The sequence below is a fragment of the Channa argus genome, chromosome 22, assembly GCF_033026475.1.
Source record: "Channa argus isolate prfri chromosome 22, Channa argus male v1.0, whole genome shotgun sequence".
Taxonomy (NCBI): Eukaryota; Metazoa; Chordata; class Actinopteri; order Anabantiformes; family Channidae; genus Channa; species Channa argus.
Window position 1 is genome coordinate 2,574,674 of NC_090218.1, and position 22,858 is coordinate 2,597,531.

The following is a 22,858-nucleotide window of genomic DNA, read 5'->3' on the forward strand; positions in this document are numbered from 1 at the left end:
TCTTGGGCAAAAGTGATTTTACTACTTTTTGCAGTGCTTTTCAACAAACAATATATCATTGTATGATGCCATTGTTGTACACACTGTAAAACACACTGAGGCAAATCTTTCATATGGATATCGACCAATACACTTTATACTGCTTAAGTTTTTTCTTTTTATTGCCAAGTTAAATTCTAAAATGAATGTACACATTGTTCCATACAATAATTATTAAATCAAAAAAGCCTTCATACCTGAATAATAACATCAGTTGTATAGGGAAGTTCCGTTCTTGAGCCTGACTCAAGAAATGACTTATTAGAGGATTTTATGATCTGCCACCTTCATTGTACTGGTTGGGTCAGGTTTGGGCGACTACACGATAGTGGAAGATCATGCTTACGGATAACAAAATGGTCACAAAAATTAGTTGTCCATACTCATGTTCTGGAGATTTCACCCAGTTTGAAAACAATGGATTTGTGTTCAGTACTTCTTTGGCTGGGTGCTGTGTTTGATTATGCTTCTGATGCACTGTGTCTGAAAAGTAAATGCTACAAGCAATTTTACCATAATCTCACAGCGATCAGCAACTGTGTTGCACAAGACTCACTAGACTCAACAAACTTCTTTGTAAAAGTGATCATAGCAGCAGTCATTTGCATCTAGCTGAACCAGCAGCTTTATGTCAGCTGATCGCGGCATACTTTATGGTAATCATCTGTGAAATGCAACTTTAGCATGATTACACTTTTTTAAAAATATATATTCTTGCTCTGAATAAATTTTGAATTCTGATGATGGTTTAAGACCTGAAGTCGCAGGCAAATATCCCCTGCAAATGATAAAATGAATTCAAAAATGAATTCAATTCTGTTCCCATTTGATGCTCTTTCCATAAATTATTGATGTGCTTGTCCCTTTTCAGCCCTGCCTCCAACTTCTTCATCCTGGGAGATTATCAATGAGTGCTTCTCTGTAATTCCAACAAACAGCTACCTCTTTTGTTCCCATCTGCTCAGTGTAGAGGCTGGAACAGTGAGGGCCTCTGTCATGTTGACGTGAGGACAGAATGGAGCAGACACCTCCAGCTGTACCGTCTGTACCTGTTCCACTTGGAACACCATCAATACTGTTTCCTCATGGTAGTGTTAATGTCAGACAGCTGACTGCCTTTCCCAACTTGTCACAGCTGAGAATAGTTTTCTGTCTCACAAACGGATCAATGGGGAGATAAAGAATTTTTTCTCCCAATACAATCAGCAGCAGCTGTTTAACTCTGAAAGGTGCAGTACTGTAATTGCTTTGTCGGTTCTAGATGGCTTTAAAGGAGAAACCTTTCTATGCAGGAGGCATAAAGACTGAGTACATAGAAAGCAATTACACCGCAATGGATGATAAATTCAAGACTTTCACAAGACTTGTACATATATTCATGAATTAATAGCATAGGAGCCTGTGATTATGTAACTGATCATGTAGCCGTCCCAGCTGGCACGCCTATAGAGATCGAATGGGATAAGGAGGTTACTGGGCCTCATGAAATTTGAATCTTGATGACTCTGGAAACACTGAGTGTGTCAATTATGCAAATATCCTGATTATATCTTATATAACACCGAATGTAAAAGCATGATGCACATGCTGCAAAAATGTGTTTAAATAAGGGTACTATAATATTTCATGGTTTCAGGTTTTCTTGGACCTAAATTATAACAATGCTCGGTTTTAAATGTTCTATTACCATCATGTTTGGGAGTTTTTGTCAGTACAGTAACATCATCAAAAATAATCTGACCATTGAGATCTTTGTATCCACGACAAGAACAAGTAATAGAAAAGTAGCAAGTAGCAAAACATGACATCTCTTCCTTCCTGCAAGCATCACCCCAAGCATTATGGGAGATGTGCTTTTTATACCTAGTGATTATGCCAGGTAGAAGTATAAAAAAGAGTGTGTGTAGTGACAAAATCCATGAATATTACATTTTTTCTTTCACACTTTTTTAACATTGCTAAACCTACATAAGCCCATATCTGATTACTGTCTGCGTTGTTAGCATGATGTCTTCAACTTAACTTGAGTTAGTTAATTTGAAAGAAAGAAATTAGAATGTGATAATGATGAAATGTTGTCAGTACAAGCTGAAATGTAAGTGAACTTCTGGCAATGTTATACAGATAGCTAATGATACGCTTAGAAGACAAATCCACCAAAGTGGTAAAAACAGCAGTGTCCAGCTGCTAAAACCCAATGTGGTTTCATTTTCAATTTTGAGGTAGCTCAGCTGCTACACATGCCTGGTTGCCTGGATCAGCTCAGAAAAACAGAGTGTGGATACTGCTTCAGTATTTAGGCATCTGTATATTTAATTACTGGAATAATCAGGTCCTTTATGTTCTATTTAACAGTTATATCTTGCTTTTTTCTAAACTAGGATCAAACTTCAACTGGTACAGTAAAGTTGTGTTAATAAAAGCTCATGGTCCATTTCTGGGCAGTAGTTTTACTGTTGCAAGAAAAATACATATGTGAACAGAAGAAGTGAAGTATAATTGCCATACAAAAAACTGAAAATGGATTTGGATTAGCTACAAAGAAGAATAACAGTGACGTTATTTACTGGGTAAAAGATTGGTTCATAAAGGGAAAAATTTGGGTCAGTCCGTCCAACACTGCTTTCTCATCCTTATTCTATTCAGTGCTGTTTGCCTGGTGTTACAGTTTTTATTATCATGGGCTACGGAAACAGCAGAGGCTAATCTTTCCATGACCAAGTAGATTAAACTAGAAAAGCAATTTTTAACAACATAACATGACCAGAATAATTGTTTGCGAAGTGCCAATGCAACAACACTTTGACCTTGAGCTGAGTACTACTCACTTGCCCTCTGGTACAGTCTCAGATACAGTGTGTGTGTCTGGAGCTGTATTAGCTAATTGATCTGTGAGAGGAAATAATTTATGGTTAGATTTTTTTTTTTTTCTTTTCAATGTGGCAAACAGGTCAGTACTTTATGTTGTGACAGCAGCAATGCTATTCATTCAAGCTTTTCTTTTTCAATACACAGTTAATAATATTGGACCTGGTGGTGCTCCTAATAATAACAGGGCTGTGTTGTCGACAGCAACAGTTTTTGCTTTAGGCAAACAGAAGCTGTGCAAAATGTGGATTTATTTGGTAATTTTTTCTTCATGGTGAATGCAGTTCTCTATGTTTGGGTTGAATTGTTCGCATCACAAGACAGTGTTGAATATTTTGTAGGCAAATGCTATGTGGGTACAAAAACACTATCTCACTAGTTTTAAAGCCTAGAATATCACCATTAAAACACAGTGGTAGAAACAATACATGATGTTTTACATACAGTACAGGCTGCAGTAGTACTGATCATACCTTGTCTAAATTTAGTTGCATTATGTCACTATTACTCTATAGCTCTACTTGATGATGAAAAAAATCTGAAATATGTCGGAGGATATTACCTTGACTGCAATGGTGAATTTGTTACGAAAGTAATGATTTTTTGTCAATCACGCAATCGCATAGTTGTGTAACTGCCACACCTCTAAGGTAAAGCTTTGGACAAGTTATCATTTTGACAACTTTATGCAAAATAGAATGTCAAACAAATTTGGATGTGTTTTTAAAAGAAAAAAAAAGATTTTAAAGCAATCTCCTCCTTAAGTATTAGATTCTTACTCTGGACTAAAGTTGTTAAAAGGAGAGGCACACTGGCACTTGTCTTCCTATATCCCTATAGTCCAAATTTGCATCATGGCATTTCATCACAACCTGTAAAATGGACAGAGGTCCTCTGCCACTGTTACATTAAGTGATGTAACAATGATTAGCGCTGAAATCTTTGGTGACTCTGTTGGTCTCTCTTTTCTTTGGCCAACTCTCCTGAATGGACGAGTACAAGTTACACTGCTAATCTCCCATTCCCATTTTTCATTATCATGGCAGAAAGAGAGTTATGATAGAGCACTCTGTAGACTGAGTAATCCTTTTGGCAAAATTGCAAGCACTGTTTATTTAACGTGTTTGACTGCAATGCTGAAAGAGAGGCTTTCAGATCCAGTAAAGAAAGCGCATACCGGCAAACTGTACACATTTCTGTGAAGAACAGCCTTGACATTTCTTTAGCCCCGCTTGAACAATGTATTTCTGTTTGTCAGAAGCCAGGTTGATTTGAAATATCTTAATCTGCTATCCCGTACTGAAGTTCTAATGCAGAAAACAGTCATTTTGTCTGCTGTGCCAAAATTCAAGCCTGTTTTGTGTTAGACAGTTTCAGGGAATAAAATAGAAAATACCCCACTAGTTTGTTGCTTGACTTTTCAATACACAATTTTACATTTGGTCTGGATTCAAAAGCACTGATATTTGAGGTGCAGTCTTAGTTTTAAAAGTGTTGATAAAAGCTGATGCAGGTGTTAGTGCATGGTTTGAACTCTGGCACAAAGGAAACCAAATGGCCACATCTGACAACTGAATTCCCCATGCTGAGGTTTCTACTCCTGGATTTTCCATTGCAGAGTAACCATTAGTATCTTTGCAGTCTCCAGTGAAACCACTCAGGTAGGCCTCTGCATCGTTTAATGGTCTGAAAACAAAAGCGTAGCTTTCTTCCCTTGAAAGGTCCATTAGAGAACAATGCTAAATCTGACAGCCACTTAACCAGCGTCCATGTTGGCATGGCTCTTTGTCATCCATCTATTTCTTTGTCTCGGCTATTTGATCGCTAAACAAACAGTCTCTTTACCTTCCTATTCATTTTTCAAAACCAAAGCCATAATACCTCCCCAGACAGTTAGTGCTACCCCGTTCGTGCTTTCAAATGGAGAGCTCCACTGCATTCCATTAGCCTCTGGAGCAGTGTGTTAACCTTAGCCTTTGTAGCATAGCAGGAATATGGCTCTGGAGGGAGGCCTCTGTCACTTTTCTTGTATTTGCTGTGGTTCTTCAGTGTGTATAGTTCCATTCATTTTCCCAGTGTTATTAAAGTCAGAAACCAGAGAATCTTCTTATTCTTAATCAATAAAACATATCCATTCATATGTTGAGATTTTGTGAATATTTAACCACACTGCTTGTTTCTTTTTATATGTCAAATGAGTAAAGAAGGCTTGAGAAATTTTGACTTTCACATGTCCCATTTGAAGGAAGGAAACAAATGTAGAATGACAAAGTGATTGGAAAACTGTGCTGTTCTTTTATTTCAGTTTTTCATCCTCACATACAGCAGTGTTGGTGTTAGTTAGTTAGTGATTCCATTTGAGACTATATGTAAATCTAAACTGTGCATTGGAACATATTGTAAATATGCACAGTACATTATCTCTGAATATATCTGCATAACGGTTCCACATTATTAAAGCTTGAAAGCAAACTATTTTGCTGTGCCCAGTGCTCCCTCCCCCTGCTGCTGCGCTGTACCCTGCTCTGGCCAGCTTTTCAGGTAGTCGTCTTTGTAAAATTCCAATAAATGACAATTTTCCAAAACTTACCAATCAAGCAGAAATATTTGAAATTCTCTCACTCAGAAACTTTTACTAGCAAAAATATCTCTGCACTGCTGACAGTAGTGTTAAATGAGTCTGATTCACATGAGGCTTGAACATCATCTCTTCACATTAAGATACAATCTTGGAAGTTTTGGAGCATATTTTTACATAATACAAATTTTTAAAGGTTACACTGAAATCATAACTTCAATGTAATCAAAAAGCAGTTCATCAATACCCACATTTTCAATCTGCACTTTGTTTTGTTATCTGAGAATTTTTTTTTTTAAATTTCATGGTTAAAATCAGTGATTGACAAATTTTGACAAGGACAGTTGGATAACAAGCAGGGCAGGAGCTTTCAGGAACTTCCTGAGTGAACACGGTGCAATTTCATATTGTTTCCTTCAACAGCAACCAATAAATGGTTGTATACAATGTGGTTATAAGGATTTTTTACTGAAAAGGAATATAGGGCCACTGTAAAAACAAACAAAAAAAGAGTTAAATTAAAATCAAATGTTTATATTTGAATGTTATATTTTAATATATTTAAAAAGTCTTGATTTTTTAAATATATTTTTAAAGCTATAATAGTTACTAAAATATTTATTCATCTGCATATTATGTTCTAAAGTATTACCCCAGCTGACATTTTGGATGTCATTGATTGATGGATGGAAGTCAGATTTAGGACATAGTCCCCACTTTATGCCAATTATCAGCTGCAAGGCTGATGCATTTGTAAGAGCAGAGTGAATGTGGAGGATGAAAGCTGCATTATCTTCCGACTTCAATCTTTAGAGAGGAGAAATAAACTACTTTCAAGCAATATAGATTATTGCAGAGGCAGTAGATTTGTGCATTATTTTTCAGATTTCCCACTCTTTTAAAGCTGACATTCCTTCTTGGCAGTGTTTTCCGTTACCTTTTATATTATGATGCCAAAGGCTTGCAGCAGAAATGATAAAATTGTAAACATTAGATAAATGTTGGATCAGCTTGGCTTAGTGTCTGTTTGGAAAATGCTGCATCACACATGATTCTAGAAAATAGTATATCTCATTAGACTTATGCCTAACTGTGCAAAAGCCACTTGTCTGCAGTTTGCTTTCTATCCTGTTCTGAAATGTAGAGTGCAATATCATCCCTTATGAAACCACAGTATTTATAGTCCTTTTTACAGAATTGCACATACAGTACCCATTTTTCCTCTGCCTCTGAGTCTATAGATCTTTTCACTGCACTAAAAGTTTGGTAGATATTTTTCTCTTTCTGATGACATTTTCTTCGTCCTTCATCATCCTCATAATAAGCCTGACATTAAAACTATTAAAAATCATTATGCCTCGCTGTCACAGATTTAGCACAGAATACATCTTGTCACTGTGCCTTGTTGATGGGAGCCTAATAGTCAGTAAATAATGGCATTCACTACCTGCACCTTTTTATAAAATCCAACAAGTTTTTAGTTCAACTAATAAAAAAGCAGCAACCCTGTCTTCATCGTGCCGTATAACACGTCTGGTTACAGAATTATTAACATTGTTATGGTTATGCACTGACAACACTTTGTTGGGGTTGGATGAAAGTTCTTGCTCTAGTTTAATATGGAAAGGTTTAACAGCCACTTCACAAGCATATATATTTTTACCTTTAAACAAAACTGCAATGCTGTTGTTGCCTATGCTTCACTCACCAAGTTCTCAAACAGGTCCTGCTCTCATACAACCAACAGGACTGTTTGTTCAAAAAGCACCCCCTCATAGAGACGCAGCCATCTGTTGAAATTGTATATTTTTTGGCACTATGTACCAAAATGATGGACACTATTGCTTACAATGGTGCCATATTGGCGGGCAGTTTCACACAAATTTTCATCCTCAACAGCTTTTGGCTTGTTCCTTCAGGGATCTCCACGGCGGAACGTGTTCCGCACGTTGATTTGGCATGTATTTTTGGGCCGGATGCCCTTTCTGCGACGAACCTCCCATTTTTATCCGTGATCGGGATTGGCACCAAGGTGGCCCTTGGTATCCCATCCCGTTGCTCTATCCCATTGAGCCACCAGGCCGCCTGCACTAATTTTCACTCTAAACAGTAAAATAAAATAGCACTGTGAACCAAAACAGTTTAGTCAGGATTACACACAAACACATCAGGTTTGGTTTGGTGGTTAGACTCTAAATAACATGGTTAGGTTATAATATCACGATTTAGCTTATCACTTGTTACTAGAAGCAACAAACAGTTGTAGGAAAGTCACATGCTCTGTGGATCAGTCATGGACAGTCATGCCAAACCACATGTGAGTCTGGGACTTGGGTCTGTTACACGAGCGTATTTACATTGTTTGCAGTAGTTAAAGGTCTTGGGAGCCTAGTTGCTCAGTGATGAAGCATTGGATTGGGATGCAGAAAGCCTCGGGTTTGAATCCCACTCCACCAGGTATGGCCCCGCCCAGCCACCAAGGTGGCTGTCCCGAGCCCGGATAAAATGGGAGGGTTGTGGCAGGAAGGGCATCCGGCGTAAAAAAGATCATGCTAATTGAATGTGTGGAACACGTTTCGCTGTGGCGACCCCTAAAGAGACAAGCCAAAAGCCGTTGATTGTTTGCAGTATTTAAATGTAAGACGTGTGTAAAACGTGCAAATGTAAATGATTCATATTACTACCGGAGATTTAGGATTTGGGTGCTTTTAATTTGAAGGAAGGGGGAAGTGCACGCTTGGTTGCTGCTGACCGGTGCTGTTGAGAATGTAAAATAGCCAAGTGCCTTGTATTTGTTCTTTTGTTACACCACAACATTAAGCGAGTAAATGTATTGTTCAAACTTCCACTACATACAGTGGCTCTGCCATGAATTCTACTTCTACAAGGTTATAATTTCTTAGTTTTTAAGTTAAAACTGTCAAAAAGCCTCATTTAAAATAAATGAATATTTTCAGTTTTAATATAATTTTAATATATTTTTATATTTAACATAAAGTCTCTAAAACTGACATTTCCACATTACTTTCCTACTGAGCTTCGGGCTATGCTAATATTTGTTTTCATCTTCTTTACTGAGGTATATTTAACACTACAAGGAACAAATGACCTCCAGATTATATCTTCATTGGACTCATTCAAAGTGTCATAACAAATAAATTCAAAACAGTTCACAGATTTGGAGTGTGTGTGAAATTATGCACATAATAAATCAGCTTTGTCTTCAGTGAATAGCCTTTTAACAAGAAATGAGAAATTGCAGTATACAGCTCCATTTAAATGATATCAGGGTGTTATAAAATTAAAAATTAAAACCCTAGTGGGTTAGTGTGTCCTAATCAAATCAAATTCTTACATTTACAAAATTACTGTATGTCGTACTGAGACATTTGTGTGAGACTAAGAAATCTCAGTGTTCTGATTTTTTTTAATGCCCCTATTTTAGCAGGAGCTTCTTCCCCAAGATTAATGAACACGGAGAGAATTGATCTCTAATAGGAAACTGTACTTCTGTACTGAAACTGTACTATAACCGTCTTCCATATTAGAGTCCTGTGTTTTGTTAACTCACACATCCACACCTACATATGTGGAGTTTGTTGCTCTGCCCATGATATCACCTGACTTCTACTTTTGTTCCTGTCATGATTACTATAGCCACTGTAGGTCACCTATAAATAAATCTTAACTATGTGTCATCATAAGCTAAGGGGGAGGGTAGTCTCACATTGAGTCCCTGCTGAAGGGAAGTGCATACATTAAGCTATTGATGTAGCTATAGTCTGAAACATACAGTGAATTAGTAGGAAACATTGTTTACTTCTAGTGTTATCTGATTATGTAGATGCTGGTTTATTATTTGCTAAAGTTTGGGGTGATCTGCCTCTACTCATTACATCACAGATCAATAGAAAATGAAAAATGACTTTTCTAGATCAGCAGTAGCATTACATTCATTGGCTCACAGCCTACTGAAAAAGGACCCCAAAAGCTGATTATCATACTGGATACATCCACAGCTTCTTCCCTGAATCCTGTGCATACTTTGGTTCAACTGTCTGCACTATAGCTCCATACAGTACTGCCTTAACTTAAGTGATCATTCTTTCAGAATGAGGGTGGTCAGCTAAAAGGAACAAAGCTCATCAAAAGTAAAAAGCTGCAAATCCAGAATCAACTGTCCTCACAAAGTAGGCAGGTTATTCCGGGAAGCAATGTCCTGACAGGAATTAACAATATCAGTGAGCTGTTACCGTATGTCTACATGTCAGTCTGCAGAACCGTTGACACAATTATAATGGGGGATTGTGGTTTATACAGTATTTTGTAGAAATATCTTGTAGAAACAATAGCTCCAAGCAATGATTCTATGGTTTGAACATGATGGTCAGTAATGTCAAGTTGTCTGACAGCTTAATGGTCAAGTTCTGTGGAAGAAATGTGACACTTGGAGCAATTTCCAGTGTAATGTGCATATTTAAAGAGTTAGCTCAGGCAGAGCATATAAGTTCCAAAATGTGGAGCATAACATTTTTTTCCGATTTGATGAAATTTACAAGTTGTCACGCAGCATTTTACAGCAGCAATTCAGCAAAGCTACAAATACTCAATCTTGTGAGTGATGGAAGAATTGTAAAGGAGCACTCGTCTTCTGGTGTCTTTTAAGAATTCTTATACAATGTTCATTCTTGACGCCCATTTTTGATCATAACCTGCGTGTTAAAAACTATTTAATTATAGTCTTCCAGTTTCTCAGTCTTTTATTGAGGTTGACACGTTTATTTGGGTGTCGTTCCTTCTAGTCCCTTGACTCACCGAGCAAACATTTGATTTCAAACATTTTCTGTCTCTTTAATTCACCACTAGAGACAAAAACACTGTTACTATGCAGGAATCAAGATCAAGATTCTGTGCTCTAAGCCCCTACTTGTCCATGGGCAAGTTCTTTTTTGACATTCCCTTTTAGCTTGTTGTTATTGTGAATTGGCATTGAGTTGTGTAACCTGTCACCATGGGAACAAAACAACTAAAAGCTGGGTGTTTGTGTGACAGTGATATGAAGGAAATCTGAAACAAAGATATCCTTTTCACTTTCCCAAGAGCGCAGAGGCGTTCCACACAGAAAGTGCCACACTGATTGTGTGGCAGCCATGACACTATGAAGAGCTGCCATACAATAGGCTTCCTCCACAATAGACCAAAGGCTGCTGTTGCTGCTTTTATTTGAAAGCCGTCACAAGCAGTGGATAAGCTGTGAAACTAAAATGTCACACGGGTCCCCTCGAGAGGGAAAATGGGAATGTTGATTTAGTCAGGGTCTTTCATCAAGCCAGTATGATGTCATGAAATTGTTTAACCCTACTGTCATGAGAGCAGCTATGGAGGTGGCTAACCTTTCTGTGAACAAAGAAATGGGTTCAGTGAATAATATATACTTACAGTACTTTGTACAGTACAATGTGAATTATTTGTATTACCTGTCTGTAGTGGACTATTAGCAGCTAAGCAGGCAGCTGCCAGTTTTCTTATTTTGAGAAATTCTAATATCACATTTAAGTTTGATTGATGAGTATCCTTTTCTTTTGTCACAAAAAATCTGAGTTTTCCTTTCAGTGGCATTGCAACATGAAACTGAAGACTTTTTTTGTATTGCTGCTTATAATATTTCATAGAAATTGCTACCAGAATTTACATTGTCCAATAATGCTAGCCTCCCTTTAAAAGAAGCTAAAAACTGATACTAAAAGCTAATAAGATGGATATTAAAACAAAATGTATTTGCATTATCAGTGACTCAAATATCGTCTGTAAGGGAGATAAAGCTGTCATGTCAAAAATGTATAGTGTTGACATTCAAACTGTGACTTAGCTTAGTGGAGAACCAAATGTGAGTTGTTTGTACACAATGAAAGTCCAAAACCACTCAGCTCTTCCACATCAACGCCATTGGTGATACTTTTAAAAAATATAAAATAGTATGGATCTAAACTATAAACCGTACTTCTCCATTAATCACAAAAACTATTTCCTATCATGGGAAAGTATTACAGACAGTTCACATGGCAGCTGAACTCATGTAGAAAAGTGCTGCAGGGAATTTAATAGGGATTAGGGTGGGTGTATGAAGCACACGACTCCGATACCATGTGGCGTGTGGTTATGCAGCAGAACACTTCTGATTTTCTTTAAATGTTAATTAAGCAAACATATTGTGTCTTGTTACTCTTCTCTCTTTCATTTTTAATCCTTGGACACAGACTTTCTCTGATCATTACCATGAGCTGTAAACATGGCTATAAAATAGTTTATCTTTGTTTTACTTCTTTAGTATATTAAGTTGACATTGGTTGTGTACATGTAGGCACCTCAGAGGGTTAACCAAAATCTTAATCAAATCTTAACCTAAACATTCCCATATGCAGATTTAAAATGGAATTGGTCACTGTAATGCAGCCTAAAAGGGGTGATCACTATGACTTGCTAGTTGAATAAAAAAACATGTAATATCATAGTAATTTACAACCACACCTCTACTATTTGCAGTTCTAAACAGCCTGAAACCATGAGTTAATTAATTTTTAGACCAAAGGACAAGACCACTTCTTTAAAAGCAACACTATCAAGTTGAACAGAGGAAATCAAAGCACTCACCAGGCAAAGGCAAGCCCAAGCTGGAAGCTCCCATTTCAGGGGAAAACGGAATGAATAGTTACTTCCTTTCAAAGTAACTATTGTCAAGGTGCCTCAAGCATGCAGCCAAACCCGCGGCCGCTTAGAGCGAAATGACTGTGGTCACACCAGGTGGCTCGCAGGTTTATAGTAGGATGTGACTAAAGGCATTCAGGTTCACTAATAGCTTTCATGAACAAACAAAGGTTAAAAAAATGTTAATACCATGACTAAATGAAATGCATACCAGTGAGGGGATGAAGAGTATCCCCACAGGCAATGAAATTTAATCAGAAGCAGGGGAATCAAAAGGAGAGGGAAAATATCCACCCTATGCTGCCTGCGACCCTTTGGCAAATAACACATATGTCTACAAACCAATCTTATTTCCTTATTGCGTTTTTTTTTCCCAGGAGCCAAAATGAGTTCTCATTTTCATTTTGCCACTGGAAAAAAATGATGAGATAATAGAAAAGGCTCTGGAAGGTTTAGCTGACCCCCCCATAAATTATAATTCATTTTAATTGAAAATTAAGTGCATTAGTTGTGTGACCTCGTTGTTGCATAAATACTTCTCGATTAGGAATCCTAAAATCATTTCAAGGTCCAATGGTTTTGTTTGTTCATCTAATGACAAGTTTTTGTTTTACTTTTCATTATGTAGTTATATACACAAAACAACTATAATTTGCATTTTTTTCTGAATCCACTAAGAAGCATTGTGTAAGTAACAAAAAACATGAATCAAAGCTTTTCTTGATGAGCAAATTAAAATTGTGGAGGCCAAACACGCAGAAGCAGAATATTTTTTTTCCCTGATGATTAAACAGCCTTGAAGGTTTTGTGTTTAAACAGAAACATGTTTTTTAGTTGAATGTGTGTGACAGAGGAAGGGCCACACAGTTGTCCTTCAAGGCAAATTAGTTTACCAACCTGGAAAATCTTTCGGAAAATCTTTCCAACTCCTTACTGATACTGTTACCATGGTGTAAAGACTATACCCCCTTTCAGACACGCACTGGAATTCTGACATTATCCTGTCTTTTGGAAATCTACAGGGGGAAACCAGGTTTCGCTAAACCCCTACCTCGAAACCAGTTTTCCTATTTACAGAATAACAGTTAAGAAATCAGCTTTCTAACGAAAGCCGGCTGAAACCTGGTTACCTAAGTACATGTAAATACACTTTATGTTATGATCACAAGGTGCTTCCTGCATGGGGTAGACTCACTGTGAGAACTGAGATGTTTAAATCTCCTTGGTGATTCAGCATGAATGTTTCCAAGTTGTTTTAAGATACTTACGAGACTTTTTGTCAACATCTTTTTTTCTTCATTGGATTTTGTTGTAGTTTTGTTCCTGCATCTTGGCATGCACTTTGGTAAGCAAATGTATCATATCATGTATGACTATTTTAGATCAGGTTTCTCTTTATTTTGAATATTATTCTTGTCCAAAAATGTCATTGATAAACACATCAATCACATCACATCACATCACGCACACACAGAGACAGGAGCTAAATCAAAACAGTTTCACATTGCATTAAGACCCATTATAAGAGAAAAGGACTGTTTTTGGAATTGTACATTTTCCAAAACATTTTTAAGACTAAAATGATAAACATCCAATTTATGCATAATATGTGCTTTTAAATCAACTTTCTTGCTCACCTTTTTCAGTAATGTAGCTCTCATTTAATGTTGCCAAGACATTTTGATGGTTGACACCAGAAACCTGAAAACATACTGTATACAGTATGGTAATACCAGTAGCTTTGTCCAGTGCTGTATCCTGTTACAATGTTTAGCAGCGCTTTATTATCCCCAGAGGGCTACCTTTAAAACTGTGGTGCTAAATCTGGTCAAATACAGTGGGAAAACTGCCAATGTAAAACATACAAATCATGAAGTCATGAAAGTAGTCTTTGCAAAGGAACACAATGAGATTGAGCACAAACCTGAGACTTTTTGAAATGACAATCTTTCCCTATTAGCTTAACTTCAATCTGTGAATGATATGCCAAATAATTTAGGAGCCATCTTGCATCTGTGAACTGCATGCATCAGCATTGTCCTTGCACTCCCCAGGGCAAAGCCATTGACAGTTTGTTCAAAATGATGGCATAAAAAGGGGGTAATTTGAGTGTAATCTGAGACACTCTCTCAATTTTATTGGTGTAACTTGATATATTTTCTTCCCTTCAAACTACTTAAGGTCTTTTTCTCTTTTTTAAATTTTATGAATGTGTGACTTATTTTGGTCGGGCCTGCTCATTTAAGGAGATGTCTTCATTTTAGATTGAAAAGTCTATAATGCTCCATAAAAACGGTTAGGATGAAGCTTTATTGATAGCCATGGGGAAGTTAGGTAGTTGTATCAGCAAAAGTAATGGGATTTAGCAAGAGAGTAAAGTGGATTTAAAAGATAACAATAGAATCTAATACAAGCAGCAAACTAATGACAGAAATATTAACTAGCTACAAATGGTTCATTACACAGATTATACAATTATTTGACGTATACAAATTATACATACATTATAAATACTGTAGATGTCTTAACAACAGGATTATTGAAACAAAACACATCTAAATAACATGAATGAAAATTTAAAAGCTAAGGGATAAGTTATATTTGAATCCATCAAAAAAACACAGAAAAACGTTTTTACTGTCTGTATATTTTTTTTATCTGTTTGTATAGGAAATCATTTTGCAACAGCTGCTGCATATGAGGCTCAGTTTACCTCACACAGATTATCCCCTATGGGAAACCCTGTTGTCTTGAGCCCTATAGATTACGTCAGCCTTGGATCATATTGAAGCACAGACCGTGCAGCCACAAGGCATTTGCATCCTTTCATCAATACATTACTAATGCATGCAGTGGCTGTGCCTACAGAGCTCCATTTGGCAGCAGAGAAACATTAGGCATGGCCCATGCTGGAAGACCTAGTAAGTGAGGGAACACACTCTTTGCAAAAGTCAGCATCTGCACCTCTGTAGGTCATCTTAAGTGTGTGATCATATGCAGGGCTTCTTTGTTGACCTCCTCGGACTCTAAATGTATTCAGAAAGTGGTGCGAGACTCCAGATATGCAGGCCCTCAGTGGACTGTGCTACCACAAAAGCAAAAGATAAAAAAACAAGCTCTTACTCCATGTGTTTGAATCCTGAACATTTTTGCACTTTTTATATTTAAAGTTTAGTTTTGAGGTATATCCACCGTGTTTGAGGCCACATCGTGGTGACGCTTCAGTCTGTACCTAAAAACTACCTTAACAATCATAACAGTCAAAGAACTACTTAGTCAAAAAAATACCACACCTCAAAGTAATTCTAAAAATACTTTACAAATTTCAAACATATACAGTAAACACAAATATACTGTATTTACAGTACATTTTGCCCTTCACTTTTTTCAATTTTGTTATGTTTGAGCCTGATCAATACAACTACAATCGTTCAAAAAAATGTTTTTTGTTTCTCATTATTCTTCCCTCAGTGTCCCATAATGTCAAAATAAAATCTGAATTTTATGAATGTCTGTAAATGTATTAAAAATACAAAATAACAAACATATCACAGGTAAATAAGTATACTTTGTTAAAGCAACTTTGGCAGCAATTGCAGCCTCAAGTCTTTTTGGGTATCATGCAACAAGCTTTGCATACCTGTGTTGGGGGATTCTGCCATTTTTCATTCATCTGCAAATCCTCTCAAGCTCAGACAGTTTGGATGGGGACCATTGGTGAACAGCCAGGTCTCTCCAGAAATGTTTAATAGGGTTCAAGAAAGGGATTCACAGAGTTGTCCCTAAGCCACTGTGTTGTCTTGGCTCTGTGCTCAGAATTGTTGTCACATTAGAAGGGGAAAATTCAGCCAAGTCTGAGGTCCTGAGCGCTGTGGAACAGTTTTTTATTGAGGATATCTCTGTACTCCTTTCAGCTTTTCCTCAACCCTGACCAGCCTCCCTTTCCCTGCTGCTGAAAAACATGCCCACAGCATGATGCTGCCACCACCATGCTTCACTATAGTGATGGTATTTTGCAGGTGATGAGCACTGCCTGGCTTTCTCCACAAATACCATTTAGAATTGAGGCCAAAAAGTTTAATGTTGCTTTCATCGGAACAGATGTTCTTGTTTCTCACAGTCCTTCAGGTACAAACTCCAAGCAGGCATATGACAGACATTTCTAAAAATCTATCATTATGGGGTACGGAGCATAGATTAATGAGTAAAAAATAATTCTTATTTTATTAGTACCAGGCTGCAACATCTGTCTGAAAACCTCCTGAATATACTGTAAGTATGCATGAATTGTGTTTGAGGAGCTAAAATGTTTGTCCCTTAACGCTAAAGTTAAGTTACCTGATATCTGTATTCTAGTTAGCCAAGATGGCAGCATACACAGATGCATGTACTGTTTCAAATTGTTAGTGAGAAGATTTAGTGTTTGCATGTTTGTGTTTCATCGACTGACCCTGGCTTTAGCCTTGAACCAAGAAGTGATCAAAACAAGAAGACAGGAAAAAAGAGAGACAGTGTGGGTGATAGGGTTTTTTCCCCCTCTTAAAAGAGTTCTTAAAACAAAATGTATCATCTTTTATCCCACAATACTTTTTTCAAAGCTCAGCTTTTGTCTAATTGGTTGGTAAGTATTTGATGTCAAACGATGGTGTTGTTATCCAGTCAGCTCATCAGGACGAACAAAATAATAACTTCTTAGCAAGTCTTTAATCAAAAGTTCACCACGTTAACTCATGGAGTTCTTTGTCCAAAAGCCACTGGACTAAATAAAGGCAACTGATAATATATTGTGAAGAAGTAATGATTTTTATGAGTGCGTGTAAAGGATCAATAATGAATTTAGTTTCATTTCCCACTGTCCTCCCTTTTTCATCTGCAAATTATGCCTCATTAAAGCTGTGCTATGAATTTAATGTGAAAATACACTGCGCTTATCAGCCTAAATTACAAAGTGAGACTTAAACAGAAAAAAACACTCCATCTCCACTAATTGAGACCCTGTGGATCCACTACATTACATCCTTGTCTCAGATCTTTTTTGTTCACAGTAAGCGATTGATTATAAATTGAGAGCAAATTTTAAACACTCTCATAAACCCCCTCCCCGAACAATACATCTGGAAGACTCACCAGTCATTTTGTTTTCCTTCCTTTTGTATAAGCAAATTTTCTAATTTACGATGAAATTAATTTTGTTCCTATACCATCTTAAAATAAGTGTAAATAAAAATAAATACACAAATTATACAAAGGGTTGAATTCTACAAGGATTTATAACAATGGCCAGTCTGTAGCTGACAAACTTTCCTTTTGTATCCTAAAGCAGCCAGAGCTGAGTTTCACTGAAGGACTCTGAGAAGAAAAAGTACATTCAGATGTCTATGAAAAATTATTTTCACTGTGACAGCCACCAAAAAAAAAAAAATGGATGAAATACATTTCGTAGTAATTTTCAATTTTTTCTATTAACATACTATTAAGTTATGTTAATGTTGACACTTACAGGAAATGTCAAGTCACATTTGCTTAGAATATAAATATTGTACATAATGCTTAATCCATCCAATGCAATATGTTATCAAGTAAAAACATAAATATGTTTGCATTTGAGGATATTTAATGCATTGTTCTAATTGTTCAGCTATTAAATGTGGTGAGTGAGAAAAAAGCACCTGAAGATTTCAAACAAGCTCCAGTCTTTACATAGCATATTTATGGTAAACTTCTGCTCGTGGACATTTGATGATGTGACCACCATGGAACCAGATAGCACACATGCTGCATCCATGGACCTGGGACTTAATTGGGTTTCATATTTGTGTTTCTGCTTCATTGAGATGTCAGTTTCACATGATGTGATTACTGACATGCTCATTCACAGCTTGGATATGTTTAATCTGATGGAAATGTGTTAGACGTGTGTACATGCCTCGTGGCACATATACTGAAGCAAAATAGCCTGTATAATCACTGATTTACTTTACTCTAAATAAAAGTGATTTGATTTTATAAAAACACATGAGCTAGACAAACTTACCAATCGAGACTGAAACTTGTAACTAATTATCCAGTGCATACAGATGAAAGTGATGAAAAATGAAGCCACAAAAACAGTGTGAGCGTGTTTAAGGGGATCCTGCTGCAGTCCATTTCTGAAGGTAATCCAGGTCTGACTAAGATGGAAATAGACATTCCTCAGAGAGGGGCAAAAGTAGGACTGATTCCATTTGTGTTTCAAGTGCTAATACAGTCTTTATCCGCAGGCTAACTTATCTTTTCATCTGTACTTTATATTGCATTCATAGCTAATTGAATGATAATGCAAACCATTTTAGATCAAGCATATGTCTCAGCAAAAACGGATAAAGAATTTTGAAATTAAAAGTTAACAAAAAGTGCAATAAGAGAGTTAAGTACGTACTAACACTATAATTTAGGTTGTCGAGCATTGCTGGGTATTTTGTTGGGTGAACTGAACTGAGATATTATTTCATCATTTCAAATGTAATAGCACCAGACTCACAGAAGAGTAAAAGAAAGGGGAGAATGAAGTGTAAGATAAAGATCGATAGGGAAACCCTTGGCGCTGGTACATTAGCAAGGCTATAAGGATGCTCTATCTCCCTTTAAACCCTCTCAACAATTTTTCCTGACCTTTTACTTGAAGAGACGTTTATGCACTTCTCTTTCTCAAGATCAAATGTCTGCCCTCCTCATAACATCCTCTTTATAGATTTCCCCCGGCTTTTATGTTTGACAGCTTTTGTATGGGCAGCAGGACATTCAGTTATATCTTTAGTAACTATTGAACATAGTTATTTAGTTGTAGTCTGCTTACCATTTTTGTGGGGACTAAGTAGCAGCCCCACACTCAAAACTTTATTGCCTTTTTGCATCTTACCTGGGTAAAATGGCAAAGACAGGAAAGTGTATGTGGATACACAACAGCCCTTTCGTTGTAAAATCACAGCCTTTGAGTACAAGAGTTTCAGTGTCTTGTTTTTTGTGACAACGATGACATTTTTTGCATTAACCTATGAGAAAAGCGAATGTGACACATTGTGAGTTACAACGTTTATCAAGTCTCAACTGGGATAAATCACCAGTATGCTCGTTGGAATCATTATTTTTTTGTATATATGTTTGCCATAACAGTAGCAGGTGGAACTACTTCAGCCTCAAAGTGGCCCAATATTTTCATTAATTGACATTAGACAAAGTAATCGGATGAATAGAAAGTGCCCTTAGACTAGACACCCATTCATTCCCCTACCACACATACACACACACAGAGCAGATGTTTCACATAATGGGAGCACAACAGGAAGAGTATTCAATTCAATTTGGCCTGAGGTCTAATAGGGCATCAAGTGGAAGAGGAAGGCGATAGGGTTTCACAGTGGAAGCCCATCTGTGTCCGTGTTCCCCTTCAAACCCACCTACCTAGAGATGTGTTTAGCCCAAAATGAGACAAGAGCACCCTGATGCATCGTAGGCTGTAATCACCTTCTCAAATGATACCACAAGGCCACTGGGTTGAGAACTGGGGGCGAGGATTTGTTTTGTTTTATGGCATTCAATCCATTTATTGTCATTGTACTTTTTCATTGTATTTAGGAGGGATTAGGAGACTCCCGGGCACTGGGAAGGTCACCTTCAGGCATAACATGGAAGTATCAGCGTCACTGTTGGTTTACAATCTTTAGCACTTTGCTACAGGCAACAAACCCTTGTGCTTTTGGCACAATGTGGTCAGTACTTTTGGATAATACTTTGTTCCAACATTTCTACTGTCAGTAACGGTAAAGCTTAGCAATCATAGGTAATGATGATAATATAATAAGTCATATATTGTTATTAAAATAAAGTTATAGAAAATACACCTGTAAATAATGACTATTTTATTAATCTATTAATCAGTTGAATATTTCTTTGACAAATAAATTAATCAAATTTTCATATCACAAAGAAATAAGTTTTCAACATTTTTTGTGAAAGTTCAAACACATTTCTTCATCCGTTGCTTATGCTCTAGATATCCAAGCTGTATTATTAAACAAAAAGCACATGTAGCCTAAATAATTTATGCAAAAATGGTTATTTCATGAATTGTCAGTCTTCACATTGTTAACTATTTATGAACATAGACACAGCCATATAACTTTATGTGGTTCATTGTATTCTATATAATGCTTGTCTTCTTCATGCATTTAGGATGTTGTGCTGAAAGTGGGGTATGTAAAACTCTGCACCTTTAAATATTATGTCTATGGCTAAAATTAGTTCAATATGTTGAAAGTGTTGTTACAGTAACAACTAGCAGTAGCACAGATATGTCTCAGAGTTAGGTAATTTTATTTGATTCATCACCAACTAATTTAATATTTTTTTTATCAATTAGTTTTAGAAGCCACAACAGAGTTAACTGTATATTTTATATACAGACAATGAGTCTTGCACTATCTTTGTGGAATAAAGAAACACGCTGTTAAATGCACATTAATCATGGCAGAAAGTGGGGAAATCAATGTTTTCTCAGAAGATGAAGGGAAAATTTCCCTCTTCGGAGCTTGTGGTCCTAACTATGTTGACACTCTGTGCCTGTGGAAATTCCCAAGACTTAGTTAAAAGCATTAAATGAACAGATGCAGGAGATAGAAGAAGTCAACAGCACACTGCTTTAAAAACTAAATTACCTTTAACAAAACAGTTGCAAGCTGAAAACCATTTTGTTCTGGGCTGTTTGGCCAGCAGCAGGTGTTTGTGGAACACATGGACCCCCTTTCCTTTAAGTGCCTTGCTCAGGGCCACCTTGATAGTAGTTTCAGAGGTAAGGGAGAACATTACACATTCACATGTAAAAGTCCCAGCAGGCCTAGCGATTCAAGGTTTTGCTGAGCTCTAGGCTACTGCAGCCGCAAGACATAGTAAGATGGATGGAGCAAAGTGGTGGGTAAAGCTCTTCCAATATCGACTAACTTTTTTAACGCTGCAATAAGATCATATAAAGCTTTAAATGGCAGGGAGGAAAACATGCCTCTTTGATATGAGCATTTGCAGACATACTAGGCATATTTTCTTATATCTGAGCTACTATTCTGTCTTACCCTGAGGCTAGGATTGGTAGCAGCATGCAGTCATATGACTGGTAAAGTATACAGAAACGGTGGGAGATTTGAATGGTGGCTCTGCATTTAGAACGAAGGAGGAGAATGAAACATATGGCAGTGTGGTAGAGGAGCCCTAAAGGAGTTCTGTGGATTGCTGTGCATATTTGTCGCTTTTAATTTTGATCAAGCTCTTCTTTCCAAACACACACACACACACATTCCTGTGAGGTAGAGAGCTTTCGGTCGATAAAGACTAGACAGTCTCTAAGTAGCCTCTCTCATCATTATAGCTCGTTCGGCCTTCTCTATGGCTACGACTGCTCATTTGTAAGTGCGGGATGTTTCCCCGGCTGTGCCTTTATCTTTTGTTGCCCCCACTGTTTGCCATTCAGTTCATGGGGCCCACACACACACACACACACACACACACACACACACACACACACACAGACACTCAAGTGCACACACATTCACAGATCCCTCTCTCTTTTATTATGGGAATTCCAGGCACATGTGAATGAGGCAGTACAGATTCCCCTCCCCCTCTGGCTGGTAACCCCTCATTCTCATGGATTTCTCATGGGGCTAAAGCAAACGAAAGGGGGAGGAGGAGGAGGAGGAGGAGGAGGGAAAGAAGCAGAATGAGGAGGAGAAGGGAAGGAGAGCTAGGCTAATTCATCAATAATCTTTACCTAATCCCTCCCTCTTCCCTTCTCCTTCTCACTCTCTCTGCCTGGAGGCATTCAAGCAACACATCCATCCCCCACCCCAACCCACTTCACACACACAGTCCTTCTACTCACACTTGCATGCACACACACACATAAAAGTCTGCCTGAACATGTCCAGAGGGAGAGGATGAATCGAGCTGCAGAATGTTATTTCTTTCACCTCCGTGTGTGTCTGTGTGTGTGGTGGAAGTCAAGTCCTCAGAGGGCTGCGTGTCTTAGCTCTGACCGGGAGCTAAAATGGTGATTATAGGCTAGAGACTAGGTGTGGCAAGAGGGGGCGGTGTCGAAGGCTTTGTCTGTGGTTCCCGTACAGCCCACCAACCGGGAGGAGACTCTGCCAGTCTATCAGTGTATCCTGGAGCCATGCCTAGTCTGGGATTGAAGGAGCCGCTGTGTGGGGCTGCACCACTCTTAAAGCAAGACCTTAGCGATGGGGAATTAGACAAGCACAAGTTCAAGACGCGCTGTGGAACCTTTGTAGCCAGAAACAAGAACATGACCAATTGAAGAAATTCTGGAGTGTATTGCTTTGTTTTCCTTCTTCACCCTCATTTATTCTTCTGTTGCAACACATGACAGATTGTGTCAAGATTTTCTAAAGAGAACGAAAAAGAAGACAAACTTCTTTGGAGTGCCCACTGAGTAACACAACCTATTGAAGAGGCTTTTCTTTTGTGGAATTCAAAAAGATTCTATTTTTTCAACATTTAAAGGATGACATTTCAATGATAATACTATTTGGAATATGGGACTTTTAATCTATGATTTGGACAATGGGGACAGGCAACTGTGTCTTTGTGCTCAGCTCTGGGTGATTTTGATAAGTATGT

General features: G+C 37.5%; 1 protein-coding gene across 2 annotated transcripts in view; it reads left to right on the top strand.

The window, feature by feature from the left end:
• tmem132e (transmembrane protein 132E) overlaps positions 1 to 22,858 on the top strand; it is a 295,657-nt gene that overhangs the window by 180,835 nt on the left and 91,964 nt on the right. Inside the window, exon 1 of one of the 2 annotated variants that reach the window (XM_067491977.1) lies at positions 22,127 to 22,852. The exons of the other annotated variant lie outside the window; for it this stretch is intronic. Within the exon in view, the coding sequence (XP_067348078.1) occupies positions 22,774 to 22,852 (79 nt within the window). The 5' untranslated portion in view covers positions 22,127 to 22,773. Of the gene's footprint in view, positions 1 to 22,126; positions 22,853 to 22,858 lie in introns of those variants that run through there. 2 annotated transcript variants of the gene reach the window in all.